The following is a 17793-nucleotide window of genomic DNA, read 5'->3' on the forward strand; positions in this document are numbered from 1 at the left end:
ACAGCCATACGACTTTTAATAGTTTTAGAAATGCATAGAAAAAAACCCATTTGACAATAGAATGAAATAAATGTTTGAGACAGTTTCACATTTTAACAAGGCAAATTTAAAAATCAAAACAAAAAAGTAACAAATTGCAGCTTGTTAAGAGAATTGCAGCTATTACAAACAGTGGCGATGGTTCAACTTAAAAGTTTTGAAGGGAACACAGTTGAGAGTTTAAACCGTCTAAGAAATGATTTTGACGTCTTGGGTAATAATTGGCTTTGGTTGGTTAAATCATTAAGTGTAGACTTTGGCCACCTGGATTAGTGTGATTAATGACACGTCGAGCAAAGGTCCAAATAATCAACTAAATATTTGCTATAAGTGTAAATGCAGCCATTTGATTATATATTTGGATGCATCGTGAAGGATGAAGAAAACTAAACATCAGTCACCATCGACAAGAAATATCTTTATTGGGGTGAAATTGATCAGGTTTCATGTGTTTATATCATCACCAAGAAAGATGAGAGGTTTGAGACACCCATTCGATTGTTTTACATAGCAGCCAATAAATTAGGCCATCGGATATTTAAAAGCAGCAGTTCATCTCAAATTGGAATGATGGCTGTTGCATAATTTAAATAATGTCCCATTTGAATGGCTACTGTTGTTGTTCCTCTGAGGAAGGCTAGCGAGGCATTTCCAAACTCAGGAAATGAATAAACCTTAGCGAGACATTTAACAGATATGATAAAACTAAAAACATGAACATGAGCAGTGACTTTATGTACACTGACAGAACACCCTGGCGTTAGATAGTACACTCCATTTGTAAGTGTGTGTGTGCGCGTGTGTGTGTTTAAATTTTCCTTTGTTTTTCAATGAGCAATGCATGATTCTGTCGGACTATATTAGGGTATATGCAGGACGAGCTATCTGGTATATATACTATATATATATATATATATATATATATGCTTTGGGTCAGTGGTATAGCTCGGGGTGGGTGGGTGACGGCGTTGGCGCCGCCCAAGTTGCAAAATTTCATAGCCAAAAAGAAATAGGATTGTATTACTGTAACAATAAAAGTCATACTTGTAAAAAAAATAAATTAAAAAAAGTATTATTTTATCACAGGCTCCTCAACAGTGTTTAGTTGCCTTAAGGCCTGTATGTGAATGGACAGACAATTGCGCAATGTGACACCCATGACGTATTTGCATCAATCCACGGAATCATTTTCTACGACATCACATCGATGAAAAATCGGATTTGTTTTGCTCACGTTTTGGTTCCACTGAGCATGTGAGCTGTGGTGGCCCGAAAAGGTCAGAAAGTGTATTGGCAGAGTGCTCCGTGGTAAAAGCGGCACTTCAGGAAAAGACAATCATTTGCTTGATGGTGCCGACGGGTTAGTTTTGTCTTGATCTCAATTGTGTTTTACCTTCTCTTACAGCTTCGTACATTATGTTGTCGTTGTCTGAAGAATGAATATTTCATGCTGTACTACCACAAATCTATCCATTTGAAGTCAAAATAACAAAAATAACACAACACAACACATCAGTTTTACCACTGAAAACTAACTTTACACACTTAGTGAATCATCTGTAAACTATTGTTATGGTTGTTTATGTCTTGTGACCTGTTGTAACTGTCATATGCTTGTGCAGGAGGTTTTTTTGCCTAACTCAAATTATCCTCAAAATGAGGATAGTTCGAGCGTGGGGTTTTTTTCTCCCCCTCTCCCTCCCTTGTGGTTTCTTTCTGACTTCCGGGTTGAGTGAACGCTGGCGCGTTTGGCTGCCGCTGCTCAACCCGTATTGTGTTTTATTGTTTTTGTTATTGTAAAGTGTCCTTGGGTTTCTTGAAAGGCGCTTATAAATAAAATGCATTATTATTATATTATTATCTGCGATCTGATATTATGCATTTATAATGTGCCTTGTTCGTCTCACTTCAGCAGTATCGTTCACAAGTGAGAAGGACGGCAGTCTAAAAGGCTCAAAAAGTGTTTTAGCAAAGTGCTCCATCCGAAAAGTGGAACTTAAGGCAACGAGGTGATCAATAAATTAAAATGTCGATGAATGATTAGCCAACAGGTTTGTTTTGGTCTTGGTCCGTCTCATACAGATTCAGACAGACAGAGGTGTGTGGATGCGAACATTGCGTGATGGAACGCTATGTTGGAGGTGAGGTACACACAGGACTGGTTGCCAGTCAACTGCGGGGCACATTTAGACAAACAACCATGCAAGAACATTTTGAGTCCTGAATGAACCTGACATTCATGTTTTTTGGAAAGGGCAGTACACTGGAATACCAGAAGAAAACTCACGCAAGACCTGGTGACACATTAAGTTCTACAGAACAGTCTTCTGAGCTCTTGTCGGGCTGCTGGATGTTTACGTACAGGGTCGCATGGTGGACTGTGTGGAACAGCATTTTGCTCATGTCTTTGTCACCCTTCCCAAATAACTGTCCCTTTTGCAAGGTATCTATGAGGGAGGTGTTACAGCAGGCAAAGACCACTCTTACACCAATCTCCGCAAACTCCTTGAGCAGCCCCTTAAAGGCAACCAGGCCGGTGGAGTCTAGGAATGGTATGGCAGAACAGTCCAAAATGATGGTGTGGAAGTCCAGTTGTCTTTGAACGAGTGCCACGACGACGTCTCCGTTGTTGGCGTCCCCATTGGCCTGGGCTTGGGTCACGGACATTTTTTTGGCCTTTTTCTCTGCCTTTCTCCGGCTGGTCATCTCCAAGAAAGGTGTCACACCGACAGCTTTGTAGAGGGCTTTTAGGAAGGTGTCCTTGTTGGCGTAGTAGAGAGGAGCCTGGAAGCGGAAGACTCTCACTCGGCTTGGAGCGACGAGGTTTTGGTATTCCTCCATATCCTCATAAAGGTTAGAGTCGCCGGCTCGGCCCAGGAGAGAGACCTAATGTTAGATGTTGGATTAGCTCAAAAATGAAATTGTCTTTTACTGTTTACCGTTTCCTCCAATCTGTAAGATTGTGAAGATTGTCAAGAATGGCTAGTCTGAGTCCATTTCTTTGCGCGCACTGTAGGTAAAATGAAATTTGATACTGCAGTGACCTGCAGATGTTTGTGTCCTGTATACATTTATAAAGTGTAGGTCCAACTAAGTATGGTCCCAAGTTGTAATGGGTACAAAACAGTATACACTTGTGGTTACCTCACAAGTGACAAGCCATTGTGCCCCTTAACTCATTCACTCCCAAAGACGTTTTTAAACGTCTTTTCAGACTTGGTCTAGAATTGGCTGGTACTGGATGAGTTAAGGTACAACAAGGAACTTTTGTACCTCAACACACAGTATATCATAAGACCTTTTACAGAAAGGACAATGAAGCACATCTGACCTACGATTTTTAAGGTATCAGAAACATCTGCGTTTCTATATTTACAATTTGACCAATTATACTTACTAGAGAGGAATGTTGTACGATTCAGTTCTATTGCTGTCACTCACCCTAGGGTTCTGGGTTTTATAGATGATGCAGATCAGAGAGAAGGTGATGCCAACAAGGAGTCCCAACTCGACGCTGATCAGAGCCGTGGCCGACATGGTAATCAGCCAAACCGTGGCATCGTTACGGCTGGCTCGCCACTTAGCAGGGACGTCCTTGAACTTCCTGAGTGCCCCGCGAAGGCTGACAATGATGATACAGGCCAGGACGCACTTCTGGAGAGCGTGGAAAAAAGGCGCGAAGAAGAGCAGGACGAGCAGGATGACCAAGGCGCTGATCAGACTTGACACCTGATGGAAACACACTCAGGATTTCGATTTCTACATTCCGAGAAAACCGTGTTGTTCTGTCATGCATTTCTTCGGTTCGGACGTCACCTGCGTCTGACAGCCCGTTGAGTCCTTCACCATCGTTTTTGCCAAAGCCGCGCTAGTGGTGAAGCAATGGAAGAAGGAGGGGATGATGTTACAGCAGCCGATGGCAAGCATCTCTTGGTTGGGTCGAACCGTGTAGCCATTTTTCTTGGCGAACATCTCGGACAGTGACACGGTGAAGGCAAAGCTAGGAAATAAAACATTTTTTTTTTCAAATCACGAGTCAAAATCCATTCTTCAGGATTACATTAGGACAAATTTTTGTCTGTCATTGCTGTTTCTACCGGACAAAAACAGCATGAACCTTTAAAAAAAAAAAAAAAAATCACCTGATAACAGCCAGAGGAATGGCATCCAGTGCTACTCTTGGCATCAGACTAAAGCTGGGCACTTGAGGAGGGATGAAGCCAGTGGGGATGTGACCTGAAACACTGGTGCCGTAATGATGGTTGAGATTCCCAAAATGACTGGCCAGCGTCGCTCCGGCAACCACGACCAGTTCAGTCGGTAGTGGGATCTTTAAACGATCTTTGTAGCGTTCCTGGATCTCTTTCCCTGCCACTACAGAACCCCCAAAACACCCAGGCCCCAAAATGTAATGACCACCTTATCTATATTTTCGCACAATCCAAAGAGTTCTGGTCCACATTTACCTAAGACAGTGATGCAGATGGCACTCGTGATAAGGTCACATATGTTGGTCTTGTGAATGTTGGCGAAGATGTTGATCCAGGTTACAACAACAGTGCCATAGCCCTGATGGCGAGGAATCTTCAGACCCAAGAGGTATTTGGCTTGGACGGTCAGGATAGTGAACGAGGCTCCTGTGGCAAAACCATCCAACATGGGATCCGAAAGGTAGACTGAGACGAAGCCCAGCCGAAACACTGCCATCATGACCTGTGGAGGCGATTGTCCGACTTTATATTCATAAATCAAAGATTGCCCTATGTACTCGGTCGGAAAAACGATATCGTGATCTGTTCTATTCCAATCTTGACATGAAATTCTCTCATCTGTCCATTCAGTTTCTCCTTATCCTCAGTCGAGTCATGTGTTAACTGGCGTCTAAGCAATGTTACAGTCTGTGACGTGTTTCAGGTAGGGGAACATGGAGGTTGTTTCTTTACCTGGTAGATACCAGCCAGGAATGTAAGAGCAGCAGCAATGCTAATAGCGTAACACTCCTTCCCACACTGCACACCCATTATTTCCACACTCCGAGTTTGACTGCTTGTGAGATTGATGCTGAATGAATCGTTGAACTCCGGAGGACCGTATAATTCCTCGTTTAGGTCAAAACCAGCTAGGAACACTTCTCTGTCGACCACCTGCAGAAAAGCAGAGGCTGTTACTACAGTAATAGGTACTAAAACGAGACCAGGCTGAAGACTCACCTGTCCAACCATGAGACTCATCAGGCTAAAGATTCCAACGGAAACATGTCTGGATGTCCCCATGAGGAAGTAAATGATATTGGCATAAAATGACGTGTACAATCCATAGATGGGCTCGACTCCAGCCAGCAGGCAGTAGGCAATGGCCTGCGGTACCAAAATGATTCCAACGATCAAGCCGGACATGGCGTCCCCCCACACGTACTCTTGCAGTTTGTACTTGGGCAGCCATCGCACAACGGGGAAGAAGCCAGACAAGGTGGAGCGTACTCGGGGCATGGAGCAGCTCAGACTCCGCTGCAGCTTGGATTTGAGGACCCAGAGTGTGGGTTGCGCATGGCGAGCCTTCCGCTCCAGCAAAGATGGTGGATGGGCTGTTACGCTTTCTTTGCGCAGATTGACCTCCTCCATGGCCTCAGATGGGGAGTGTGTGTGGCAGATGAAGAGAAGGGCAGAGGGCTTAATGACGGCGTTGTCAGCTGTGCTCCTTGCAGATCATCGTGAAAAACGAACCGGGGGCGAAAGGCACATAGAGAGAGGATATCAGATGTTATGCTAGTAGATAATAATATAATCACGTTACACACTCATGACACCGTTTTAAAAAATGTATCCCTCAGATAACCTGAGTGAATCCCCATTTATTTCCGAAGATAGGTTCCAGACCTGCCCGCTAAAGGTGAAAATGCAAGACAAATCCATCCATTTTCCGATCCGCTTTATCCTCACGTGGGTCCCGGAGGAGTGCTGGAGCCTATCCCAGCCGTCTTCGGGCAGTAGGCGGGGAACACCCTAAACCAGTTGCCAGCCAATTGCAGGGCATACACAGACGAACAACCATCAACGCTCACACTCACACCGAAGGACAACTTAGAGTGTTCAATCAGTCTGTCATGCGTGTTTTTGGAATGCGGGAGGAAACCGGAGTACCCGGAGAAAACCCACAGAGGCCCAGGGAGAACGTGCAAATTTCACAAAGGAAGGCCAGAGCCGGGATCAAACCCACGACCTCTGATCCTGCTAAGGTCGAGAAACCATGTCATTAAAAAAAAAAAAAAAAAGTACCGGTATATGTCGTTTTACTCTACTAACATAATTCAAACACATTTATAATTATTAAAATTAACTTAATATATTATTCTAAGTTTCCACCAGTATTGAATTGATTTCAATTATCGAAAGATGTTCATTTCTGGAACTGAATATAACGTGACTTATATGAACCCTTACATGCAACCTGTAACCTGATAACATGAGCAACTGTCCACTGTAGTAACCGCTGTCCCTGAAAGGGTTAAAGACTTGATGATTATGCTTACGACAATGCAGTGCCTTCATTTTTTGTGTCAGTGTGTTGAGTGACGTAAGGGACATTGCATTTTTAAAGGTGGTGTTAGAGATTAAATCGAATGCGACCGTATTCAGTAGGACCAACATCAACCAAGGAATCAATCTTTTTGCGATTTGTCCATCATGAAAGCTAAAACGAGCAGGCCTAGTCAAGTAGTACAAAGGTCACACTTACTTGTCAGCCCAGATTGGAATAAAATTTATGGATGCAATATATTATGTCATATCATATCTTCGGACATGAGTGACCCTGAGTAACAACAAAATGTCTTTTTCATTCTATTCTACACTTGCCGTCTTTGTAACCTGTTGTTACTTATTGGGTGATTTGCCGGAACTTGGCTTCTCTTTTTAAACGTTGCTCAATTAACAAGGTTTGATTAGTTGGGACGAATCCCTGAAAAAAATTAAAAATTGCACTCCAGAAAGTTAATGTGAAACTTGACAATTCCCTAAATGTTGCCCTATGTAACGACATCCCAAATGTGTGCTTCATTTAAAAGTTTGTTGCTTTCAGGAGCAGCAATTGTCATCCTTTATCTTAACGATCACAAGAGTGCTACGCAACGTGTTGTGTAGCTCTTAAGGACTGTTAAGCCACGGAAGTAGTCAGTAATAAACTCCTAACATGTCCGCTTCTCAGTTATTCTGAGCACTCATGAATGCTGAGGCAGCAGAGATGTGACGTGACGATCACGTGAAAGCCTTTTGTTTTTGTTTTTTTTACAGGTTGATAGTAGATCTCAAGACGTGATAGGAAAAAGTTCGGTGACTATTTCGCTCTGTGATTTGACACAAGCAAGGTTGAAAAGTTCTGGCACAGATCCTGAAGAGACAAGACTCTCAATAAATGGCAGCTTCTGGCTCAACTTGGGCTTTCTTACTCATTGGAGAAGAACTGGATGAATGGCTGAGTATAGGAGGAACCCCCCTGATGGATAATATTTTGGAAGCAGCGGTAAGATTGATCACCACGTCAAGGACGAAAACAATGGCCGAACTCTGTTCCCCTCAAAGCAATTTGTCCTGCTCGTCATCATGTGATGTGAAGAACCCAAGTGGAGCGAACAACTTTGGGGGCAGAACTTATTGTCATATATAAATGAGGTAGCACTTTCGGATATATGTTTCCCCTGCAAACATTTTGCAATCAATTGTTTGAATAACTACACTGTCCAAGTGTCTGTAAATAATTAATCAACAATTGTAAGGGACAATGTGTTATGTTTCGATCTGGTTACGTTTGGTTTTGATTCCTCATGTGCCCTTTTTTTCGCCACCTGTTCTCGTTATCAGTGTTCCTTGTGTGTAACAAATTAGCTCCCTCAACCCTTTGTGTGTTGTCCAGGTGTTTCTCGTTGTCTCGTCACTTGGCTTGTATTTAGTTCCCTGAGTTTCTGCCAGTCTTAGTTGGGTCATTGTGAGCTGTGAGTATGTGAGCATACATGTGCTCCTGTCATGTTTTGTTTCCTGCTGTAATTTGGTTTGATACTTGTGATTTCCAGGCATTTTTGAGTACTTCGACTTCGTGTTTTTTCCATTGTACTCCTGTGTGTATTTTTTGTTAAATACATTTTGGTCAATCCACCCTGCTCCTCCCTGCCTCCCTGCTTTTTGGGGTCCTACAACTACCATCTCGCAAAACGTGACACAATGTACAACAATTCTGGGCAATGTGTTTTGGCAAGTGGATACGCCTTGCGGACCTGAAAGGATTTTCATCAAATCTTACTGTTTGTTGATAGCAAACGGAAGCCTCGTTGCAACGTGCGAAACAAATCCTGTTTTTTTTTCATAATGAACTGATACTTTATCTAGCAAACTGTCAAAGCAGTAAAGCTGAACAAGGGCTTATTTATTTTAGCATGCAGGAGGTACCCCGTACTGTTTCTTTCTAACGATGCTTTATACCATGTTAATAACACATTTATAAACCATTAACATTGAAACGCGCTTACTCCGAAAGTCAAGGAAATTTCCCCTTCGCACTTGTACTCACCTGGAGAAGTCGAACCGCAACACAAAGTCTGATGTGACAACGTCTTCTGTGTTTACTGAGTGAATGAACTAAGAGCAGCCCTTTGAGCAAACATTTTTCTACTGGCTTGGTCATTTGCAGTAGGCGGGGCTTGTCCTCATTTGCATGACGCATTACATTTGTGTAGGAGGTTTAACAAGTCAATTTTTGACTGAAGTGCAATATTTACAGTATGTCAGGCTGTCAAGCGTGTTTGCAGCTCACACAGACACAATGACTACATGCACGCTAACGAGTTTGACCTTGGGTACAACCAGTCATTCGGTGAACAAACCAATCAAATTTAATCAAGAATAGAATTCATTTCCACACAATTAATGATATCAGTTCCATTTGCAGAGAGAAAGGAGAGTGTGAAATCTTGATGCGCCGTGGCCAGCCTGTTCATTGGGACCACATGCCGAGCATCCACAATACTCTCGGGAGAAGCATTTTTTGGAATTGGGAATTGTGAATCATCATCATCGTCTCTTTCAATCCTCGCTCCCGCCAAGTGCACCAGCTCCATCAGCTCGATGTGATGTTCGGAAGTCACGAGAGGGAAGACTCACCCTGAGAGGGGGTGCACCTTGGATGGCACGTGGAGGACATCCTGTCTCCTCCCGCACCGTTATTCCATCCAACATCTTTTCATCTCATTCAAGCTTCTTCCTGCTTCCGACCGCAAAGCATGATGGGAGCCGTCACTCAGTCATGCCCCTCCCCCCTCCCATATCCAACCTCGGTCCCATATGCCGTCTGGAGCAGAGCGAGAGGGGGTGGGGAGAGAAGATGAGGCGGGAGTGTGGTTGGATGGTGGTTGCCATGTAACATCTGCTCATTTGTTGATGTCTTTGAAAGAAATGTTTCAAGCCATGGATCCCTATTCTGTAGCACTTCTGATTTGGCGCAGCCGCCGCTAGCACTGCCCTGGCATCATGAAAACCGTACTTGCAATGCCACCCTCGCAAATATCACACAAAGGTACCTGGAAAATGTTTAGTGAAAAAAAAAATGCATCTTTTTTTTTCAGATGGCCTGGAAGCATCACAGTTCAACCATGATCTCAATAACATTAATGACGTTCAGGTATGCCAGTCAGGCGTTTCTCTGATATAATTCTCGAGCTATCTCAGGCATTCTCCTCATGGGGAAAACATCCACATGTGTATCACATTCTCGACTAAAGTAGAAGAAAGCATATCCTCGTTCAAATATTGGATTTTCAAACAGAAATGAATTTACTGCAACTCTGCTTGACATGTTTTAAGGTCTGCCCCAATGAACCCAAAAGTTCCAGCAGTTAACCTCTTCAACTCTTACAACACCCAAAGACTATCTTCTACTTATTAACAGCCTCGGAAGCACATTCGTGTTTCCGTATTAACTGCGACAAAGGTAAAGTCATGATCACAAAGAAAACGGCTGTCATCTGATGCGGGTTAGGTGGCGGAGGCTCACTTTAATCATCTTGATAAGTGAATGACCAGCAGAAGGTCAAAAAGGCATTCTGCTGACTCGGCAGAAAGAACAAACAATGCAAATAGGGAGAAACAGCACCAATCAGCAAGGAAGGAAAATAGAGCCAGCTACTGGAAATTTACAACTGGACATCTATTAATTCATATGCTATTCTTTTATTCTGTAATTCACTGAACCCCCCCGCCCCCCCCATTTGCTGCTTTTTGTCCTCAGGCCTAAGCAATAACAGAAAAGAATAAATGTACAACTTTGCTGTCGGCATCTTACTCAAGATCAACTTTTCGGAGTGCCAACCTGTGTAAACTACCCAAAAAATCCTTATAACATACCAAAGCATTTTATATATCAAAATAATGGCAGAAAAAACCCCACGAAATTTTCAATGATATTTATTGTAGATCTCCATAATACAATGTCTGATCATCATTCTACTGCGTGGCATTACTGTGTTCAGAGTTGTATTCCTGCGTTACTTTTTTCACCAACTCCAAATCATTTGGAGTTGGTGAAAAAAACCCCAGAAATTTTCAGAATCCGTATGATTTGTGCGATACGGCCATATACGTAAGATTCACAACAAAATCCGTATGAACTATGGCTAAACCGTATGAGTTGACAGGTATGTCTTATGGCATCTTGGTCTCTACTTTGGCTTCTGTTCTGTAGCGTCTTTGCATCGGTGGCTCCTTGCCTGAAATATTTCAGCCATAAAGGATTATGAGTGACATCCTTTTGTAAGGGATGGTCATGAGTAACCTGGGCTTAAGGTCTATTAAAACTCATTCACTCCCAAAGACATATTTATGGCTTTTCACACTCCGCACGTTCGACCCCAGATACTTATTAAAAAAAAAAAAAAGGGGGTCTAGAATTGGCTGGTACTGAATGAGTTAAAGGTTTCTCGAAGGAACTTTTTGGAAGCCTTTTTAGAATTGGAACAAACCTTTTTTCCAAGTACTTATGAATCATCCTGCTCGGATACTACTCTATTTTGAAGTTTAGGAGTTTACTTTACAAAAATGTATGCTTTGTCACCATATTGTGGCATCTATAGGCAATTATAAACCTTTTTTTTGGGGCGGGGTCAATCATTTGGATGACTGCTAGAGATGGTAATTTGCTCAACCCCAAACGCCATGTGAAACCACTCAATTGAAATCATCCAACGCTATTTGCTTTCCTTGTGGGGGGTTGGGGGGGAGCAAAAATAACTGATTGTCATACATTGACATCTAGTGGTTGGAATGTATGTAGCATCTCAGCCATTAAAGTTGATTTTGTTGTTTTGTACAATGTCCGAGGCAAAAATAAGTGAACATATTTCGATTCAATGACTTGTGGTGTTACGTTGTACTTTAATCTATTTTAAGAGGCAATCTAAAAGTATGACTGACCTCTCGCACGGCACTTTTCCTTCAGTGTTACGGCTTTTGATGGTGAGTGGGACCTCTGAGCTCCACATGAAAGCAGATAAGTCAGGAAATCCCTCAGCCTTTATTCACAAAACAATCTAAATCCTACAGCAAATTGCCTTCCACAGACACCTCTTTTCGGGGAAAACTGATTATGAGAAACAGGCAATGAGTCATTCCTCACACGCACGCACACACACACACACACAAGGTGGCATGGAGAGGATACACGTTCAGCAACATAAGTGATGTTGGCACAAAAGTCAAATCTCGATGTAATTTCTTTTCAACAGCAAGAGCATTTCGAGAGGCTTGACAAAAAGAACAAATTCCTCCACTGATTGGTTAATGGCAGGCTCAATGCCAGTGGCTGATTGTTGATTCTAGTGTTTGCCATCATTGAAAAGGCTCTGCGTGACGACGTTGCCTTTTGTGTGGGAGCGCTGTTAAACCATTTTAAAAATGTGTCTCCGGCCCACACATAACCACACAGTCCTCTGAAAAGACATTTTACTTCGTGTGAATGTTGATTCAAAGAGAGGAGTGAGGACTAAAACACAGAAAAGACGAAGATACGAAACCGTGCAGAACTGGATGTCGGAGGATGGTGGAGGCGCGGTTGCGAAAAAAGTAAATTTACGGCAATATTCTAGAAATTGTCCATTTATTTCAACCTCCACCAAAAAAAAAAAAACGTAGAAAAAAATGACACAATGTTCAACAATGTAGAAAGACATTTGTCTGCAGTTTCGTACTTCTTTCTTTCATACAGGGAAAGGTACAACGAGACAAGACATAAGAAGAGAGGAAGATGAACATTTGCAGAGTCACCGCGAGAAATCAAAACAGAACGTGGTCCAGTAAAAGCAATATTAACTCATTCACTCCCAAAGACGTTTTTAAACGTCTTTTCAGACTTGGTCCAGAATTGGCTGGTACTGAATGAGTTAAAAGGATGTCCTTCGAAAGATGACAAAATGGCCTCCATACGCTTGAATTATAACAGTAATATTTGCGCATTCTGCACGAACAAGTAAAAGAACATGTAAACAAAAGTGATAAGGCTGGCCCACTATCACGATGGACGTCAACACTTTTCCTCACTCCACCTCAAAGCTGGCTAAAATCCTTTGGAGTCGTTTTACATATGCAGAAAAATACAAACAAACAACAAAACATGGAAATAAATATACCGGTATATCTAAAGGTTTTTATCCCATACTATCATTTAGCTACACAAGAGGGGCGGGTTATATTATTAGAAACAGCTTTCATTATGATGTAGTTTGAACTACAACCTCAATATTAAAAATATTTTTACAGTAATACCTCAATGACATCGTCACCTTTGTAAAGGCATTAAATTAATTATTTTTTTTTTTTTGCCTCGAAGGAGCGATCTGCCCTCTTGTGGTCAAAATACGACATTGCGCGTCTTAAATGGCAAGTGACAGGATGTCTTCTATTATATCAGCAATGTTGAGGAAAGTCTGTGTTGGTAATACTGTACAGTGAATTGTCGATATAGAATGTTTCATTTTGTCATATTTGGTGAAAACGTTTTCTTCTTAGCATGTAGTCAAAATGTAATTGCAACAAAAATTGCAAATTTTGTTTTGATTGTCATGTGCAGCCAAGAAAAGAAAAATCCGTATCCAAACTACTTTGTTTGCTCGTGTGCATGTTTAGTATGTTAAATACATTTATTATGCAGGATACAATGTATTTCCTTTTGCTGGTGGTGACTTTTCCTGAAGGACAAAAAAATAAACGCAATCTCATCATAAAATACCTTCACAACAACATATTGATAAAAAACACTGGAAAATGACCTCTCGTCGAATACCGAACTGATTTACTGGATTCAGTAAAAGTGCAACATGTTTGTACTCTTACAGGAATTAATCCAGACCAATTCATGTTGTACGTTTGTGTTTTTTTTTTTTACCCAAGTGAGATGGCAAAAAAGGGGGAATGCTTCCATGCTTCTAACGAAGAGCGTTGTTTATCAAAGGATGGTGAATAAAGAATAATTAAAGCTGAGCTTTCACACAATTGGACCCACATTTGGCTCTTAACTCTGAAAACCATGTAAAAAAAAACAACGAAGCACCTTGCAGTCTTTACATCCCATCATCCAGATATTGGTTTAAGAACAGTTTCGAATGTCCACCAGCAAATGTGAGCTCATTAAATATCCAGGTAAGATGACATCAAGGACCAGTGTAGTAAGGTTAGATGAGTTGACAGCAGTTGACGTCGCAGAGGACACTTGGCACCGGGGCATGCCTCCAATTGGAGAAGTGTCTTCCTCATAGAGGTCCAAGGGAGTCCTGGGACTCCTGCTCGTTGGCCAGAATGGTTCTTTTGTTGTCACAGTAGCTTCGATTTGGCAAGAAGGACAATCTGAAGAAGACAGACATAAAACATTTCATGTTATCATTAATATAATTAGTACACAGTATATACTGCATTTCCTCTCTTTTACAACACAAGTTTACATCCTTCAATCCAGGTGATGAAGAGATGATTCATTGAATTGACAGCATGCGCACTCCTGACAATGAGGGGGGCGTGGCCAGCCCTTGCGAGGAAAAGAAAAACAGAAATGTTCTTCAACTTGGGCTCCTCTTTCTTTTTTTGTGTGTGTTTTCTGGACAAGGAGTGTGTTTGCTGTCCAAACAAAGCCCCGTCTTTGTCCTCCTCTCAACAAGTTGAGACCTCCAGCAATACACGCTTTGGAGGATTTAGTGTTCGACGATATGCCGCCCTACTAGTTTTGCGAGCAAATTTCATGGTGGTGGGAGTTTGAGTACAGAAAAACAAGGAATACGTGTAAGGCCACAGGTCTCTTTGACACAAATCTCAACAAGTGTCTTGTGTCATGTTTCTATCGGATGTTTTAACCCTTTCATGAACCCTGTAACCCGTTAACATGATAAGCTGTCTACTGTAGTGACCGCTGTCCCCGAAAGAGTGAAACGTATGAAATCGGCATCGAACCCCATGCAAATGAGTCAAAGGCAATTTAGCGCATATCAGTTGCAGAATTTAGGTCTATTAAATATTCATTGATGAGCTTATTTGACAAGAACAGTGCTCATAAATAAAACATGGCAGTGACTGTACCCCAGTGGTGCCAAAGTACTGGACAGACATCACATATTTAGGACAAAAAAAAAATAGAACCATTATGGCAGGGTCTGGAATATTAGCATTGATATTAGGTTTGTGTGCATCATATTTTCTTCAGGGTTCCTGCTGAACAGTCCAAAGGTATTTACAAACTTGCGCCGGTTGAATCAAGCGGACATGCTCAATTATTGCAGTGTTTATTCAGCAATACAATTTTGGAGCTTCCAAATGATCTATCCAACTTAGAGCCAGACACAAGAAGGAGTCATGCAATGTGACTTTTGACTCCAAATTTTGCATCTTCATGCATCTGGGGCACATCAGCTCACTGTGACAATTGGTGCGAGGCACTTTGACAGCAGTTTTTTTTTATGGTGTGCTGTTTTAAAAACAATGTTTCCCCTCGACGTCTCGATTCCAAGTACGTGTGGCAAGTTAAGTCACACAAATGATGGTATTTATGTGGTTGCTGTCTTTCACCAAATCACGAGAAGGATAGATGTATTTTTGGTAATACAGTAAAAATGTTTCTTTGCGTTCCACGAACGCTTCCAATTCATCTCTTTCAACGTCATTTTGTACTTGTGGTGCACAAACTCAAAACCGGATTATGGCAGTGGCCACCCCTTCCACACTTGATGCATGCGCATCTGTCTATATCTATCCATCTCTATTCGCCAATCCATCTACCCATACTCATCCATCCATCAATCTATACAGTATATACCAGGGTGTCAAATTCATTTCACATTGTGGGCCACGTACGGACTCGGTAGATGTCAAGTGGGCCGAACCATTAACATTATACCATACTGTGCTATGAATCACCAAAATATCATCTCTTTCCTTTGTTTTGGTCTCAAGAAGCATTGATTGGCGCTTTCATATCATTTGCTACGTTGGGTCTATCTCGGTGACAGACTGAGACTGCTGTTTTCTTCCCCGATCAAAACAATGTTGTCTTCTCCTGTGATCAAAACAGTGTACCCCCTAGCGGATAATCCACAAATTGAATTTTATTTAAAATATTCACTCTGTGTCTTTAATGCATTTTTTTTCACTTTAAAATTATCCCGCGGGCCGGATCGAACCTCCTTGTGGGCCGGTTCCGGCCCGCGGGCCGTATGTTTGACACCTCTGGTATATAGTCAAGTCAACAAGTCAACAGTATTTATAGAGCACTTTCAAACAGCCATCGCTGCATACAAAGTGCTGTACATGGAGCAATTTAACATGCACAATAAACAGTAAGACAAATCGGTAATAAGGCGGTAGAAAGCACCAAACAGTAAAACCAAGAACAAATCTAAGTCATGCTGAGTCGAATGCCAAAGAATACAAGTGAGTTTTGAGGAGGGTTTTGAAGATGGACAGCGAGGAGGCTTGCCGAATGTTCAGTGGGAGGTCATTCCAGAGAGAGGGACCAGCAACAGAAAAGGCTCGATCCCCTCTGAGCCTCAGTTTAGTTCTTGGTACTTCTAATAAAGTCTGGTCCACAGACCTGAGGCGCCGGGCAGGTGTGTAGGGGCGGATGAGCTCAGAGAGGTAAGGTGGCGCGAGATTATTCAGAGATACCATACCATTCATTTGTCCATCCATCCACCTTTCTATAAATAAGCATGATGTCCATCCAACCATTTTCTGATCCATTTATCCTCACGAGGGTCACGGTTTTGCTGGATCCTATCCTGGCCGTCTTCGAGCAGCAGCAGGCAGAATACACCACGAATTGGTTGCCAGCCAATCGCACGGCACACATAGACAAACAACCATCCACACTCACAATCACACCTAATTAACCAACCGTGCATGTCTTCTGTCATGCATGTTTTTGGAATGTGGGAGGAAACCGGAGTACCCAGGGAAAAAGCCACACAGGCCAGGAGAGAACATGCAAACTCTACACAGGAATCCCGGTGCTGGAATCGAAACCCGTAGCTCCGCACTGAGTCACGCTAACCAGTCGACCACCATTGAGCATGACAAGCACTCTTAATTCTTTGGAACAATTTCGATTCACTTAAATGCATAGCTTCAAGAGTGATTCACATTTAACCTTCACTTGTGCTTTTCTTATCAGTTTAAATTCATTCAGGCTGAGTTGAGATCTAGGTCAGTGGTGTAGTCAACATACATATATGGTATGATTCTTGGCTAGACTTGATGAACATCTTGTGCCCTTAAGGCCTAGGCAGATGTTTTGAGTAGCAGACATATCCAACGAAAAGTCATTCTGCACACATTGAATATACGGTATGAGTGTAATACATTACATAAGTGTATATCGTTGCTGGTTTGAGTGAAGATGTTTTTCCGACAAGCATCTTCACACTGACATGCTGTAGCAGTAAGTAAAAACGGGCTGTTTTCATAAATGAAAACCAATCACATAAGATCAAATAGTTTGATCGTTTCGTGTCATTTGGTCTCTTGTTCCCCACCGAGGCTTTTTTACGAATCTACTCCTTCACTGTCCCGCTGGAAAAAAAAAAAGTCAAGTCCACTGGAAAGTTTTGTTGGAATTTTGAGACCAAGGACAGAAAATATATGAATTCTAACAAACCTACTATGTTAGCTAGCTTTATTGCTAACAATAGATAGCCAGCTAATGGTAGGGGAGAGTCGGCCTTTCTCTTCCTCCGCATGTTCGTTAATTTCGGATGATGAGGATGTTGGTTATCTAAATACAGGCTGGAGGCAATGAACAGTACCTTCGGAGGTTTTATTTTTCTTTTCTGCAGTTTACGAATCGATTAGGGCTCCTGGGAGTTTCAGATTTCCTGAGGAAGCCCAGAAAAACTACAATCATGAGAATATATAGAGACAATATGATAATGAGAGGCGGGGAGTTACGCCTCCATGCAAATCCCGTAAACAAAGAAACGTCGATGCAATTCGATCTTGGCATGTTGGGAAAGTCCAGATCTATCCCATGGGGGAATTTGAGGACCTTCAGGGAATTTCCCGATGTCCAGGTCAAGGGACACTAAAGCTGATTGTAATCACAGTAAGCAGGAAATACCTTCAACAGCATTCTACATTTTTTATTTCATATGTTTGAACAGAACCAACAACAGAGAGGGGCTAAAAAAAAAAATCACAATAAGGATTAAATTCCTTCACACTAGACAGATAGATAGTCTATCCA

The 17793-nt window shown here is 42.1% G+C and overlaps 2 protein-coding genes across 3 annotated transcripts in view; both read right to left on the reverse strand.

Annotated features, from left to right (window-relative positions):
* On the reverse strand, positions 1 to 9293 carry slc26a1 (solute carrier family 26 member 1). Of its 2 annotated transcripts, none has more exons than XM_086135587.1 (8): positions 8599 to 9293; positions 5250 to 5736; positions 4983 to 5183; positions 4506 to 4752; positions 4182 to 4413; positions 3856 to 4039; positions 3481 to 3768; positions 1 to 2925 (listed from the first exon to the last, which is right to left on the reverse strand). In XM_086135587.1, exons 2-8 carry the CDS (start codon positions 5658 to 5660, stop codon positions 2323 to 2325), a joined length of 2166 nt encoding a protein of 721 aa, XP_085991713.1. In that variant the 5' UTR covers positions 5661 to 5736; positions 8599 to 9293; the 3' UTR covers positions 1 to 2322. The 2 variants fall into 2 exon arrangements, with proteins under 2 accessions (XP_085991713.1, XP_085991715.1); XM_086135589.1 differs by having other exon boundaries at positions 9189 to 9292.
* Positions 9294 to 13438: 4145 nt separating this feature from the next.
* Positions 13439 to 17793, reverse strand: part of LOC147192069 (5-hydroxytryptamine receptor 4) — a 35837-nt gene continuing 31482 nt past the window's right edge. Inside the window, exon 7 of the mRNA XM_086135708.1 lies at positions 13439 to 13916. Within this exon, the coding sequence (XP_085991834.1) occupies positions 13823 to 13916 (94 nt within the window). The 3' untranslated portion in view covers positions 13439 to 13822. The remainder of the gene's footprint in view (positions 13917 to 17793) is intronic.

The sequence above is a fragment of the Hippocampus guttulatus genome, chromosome 17 (genome assembly GCF_054856545.1).
Source record: "Hippocampus guttulatus isolate MCC_2025c chromosome 17, RoL_Hgut_1.0, whole genome shotgun sequence".
Lineage (NCBI taxonomy): Eukaryota > Metazoa > Chordata > Actinopteri > Syngnathiformes > Syngnathidae > Hippocampus > Hippocampus guttulatus.

What these genes read in the sequence shown, in the direction of transcription:
- slc26a1 (XM_086135587.1), bottom strand. Translation starts at nt 5,660, where the DNA reads ATGGAGGAGGTCAATCTGCGCAAAGAAAGCGTAACAGCCCATCCACCA. An exon ending in TCCTGGCTGGTATCTACCAG is followed by an intron (nt 4,753 to 4,982) that starts GTAAAGAAACAA and finishes TCGCCTCCACAG; the next exon opens with GTCATGATGGCAGTGTTTCG. An exon ending in CAACGGGCTGTCAGACGCAG is followed by an intron (nt 3,769 to 3,855) that starts GTGACGTCCGAA and finishes TGTTTCCATCAG; the next exon opens with GTGTCAAGTCTGATCAGCGC.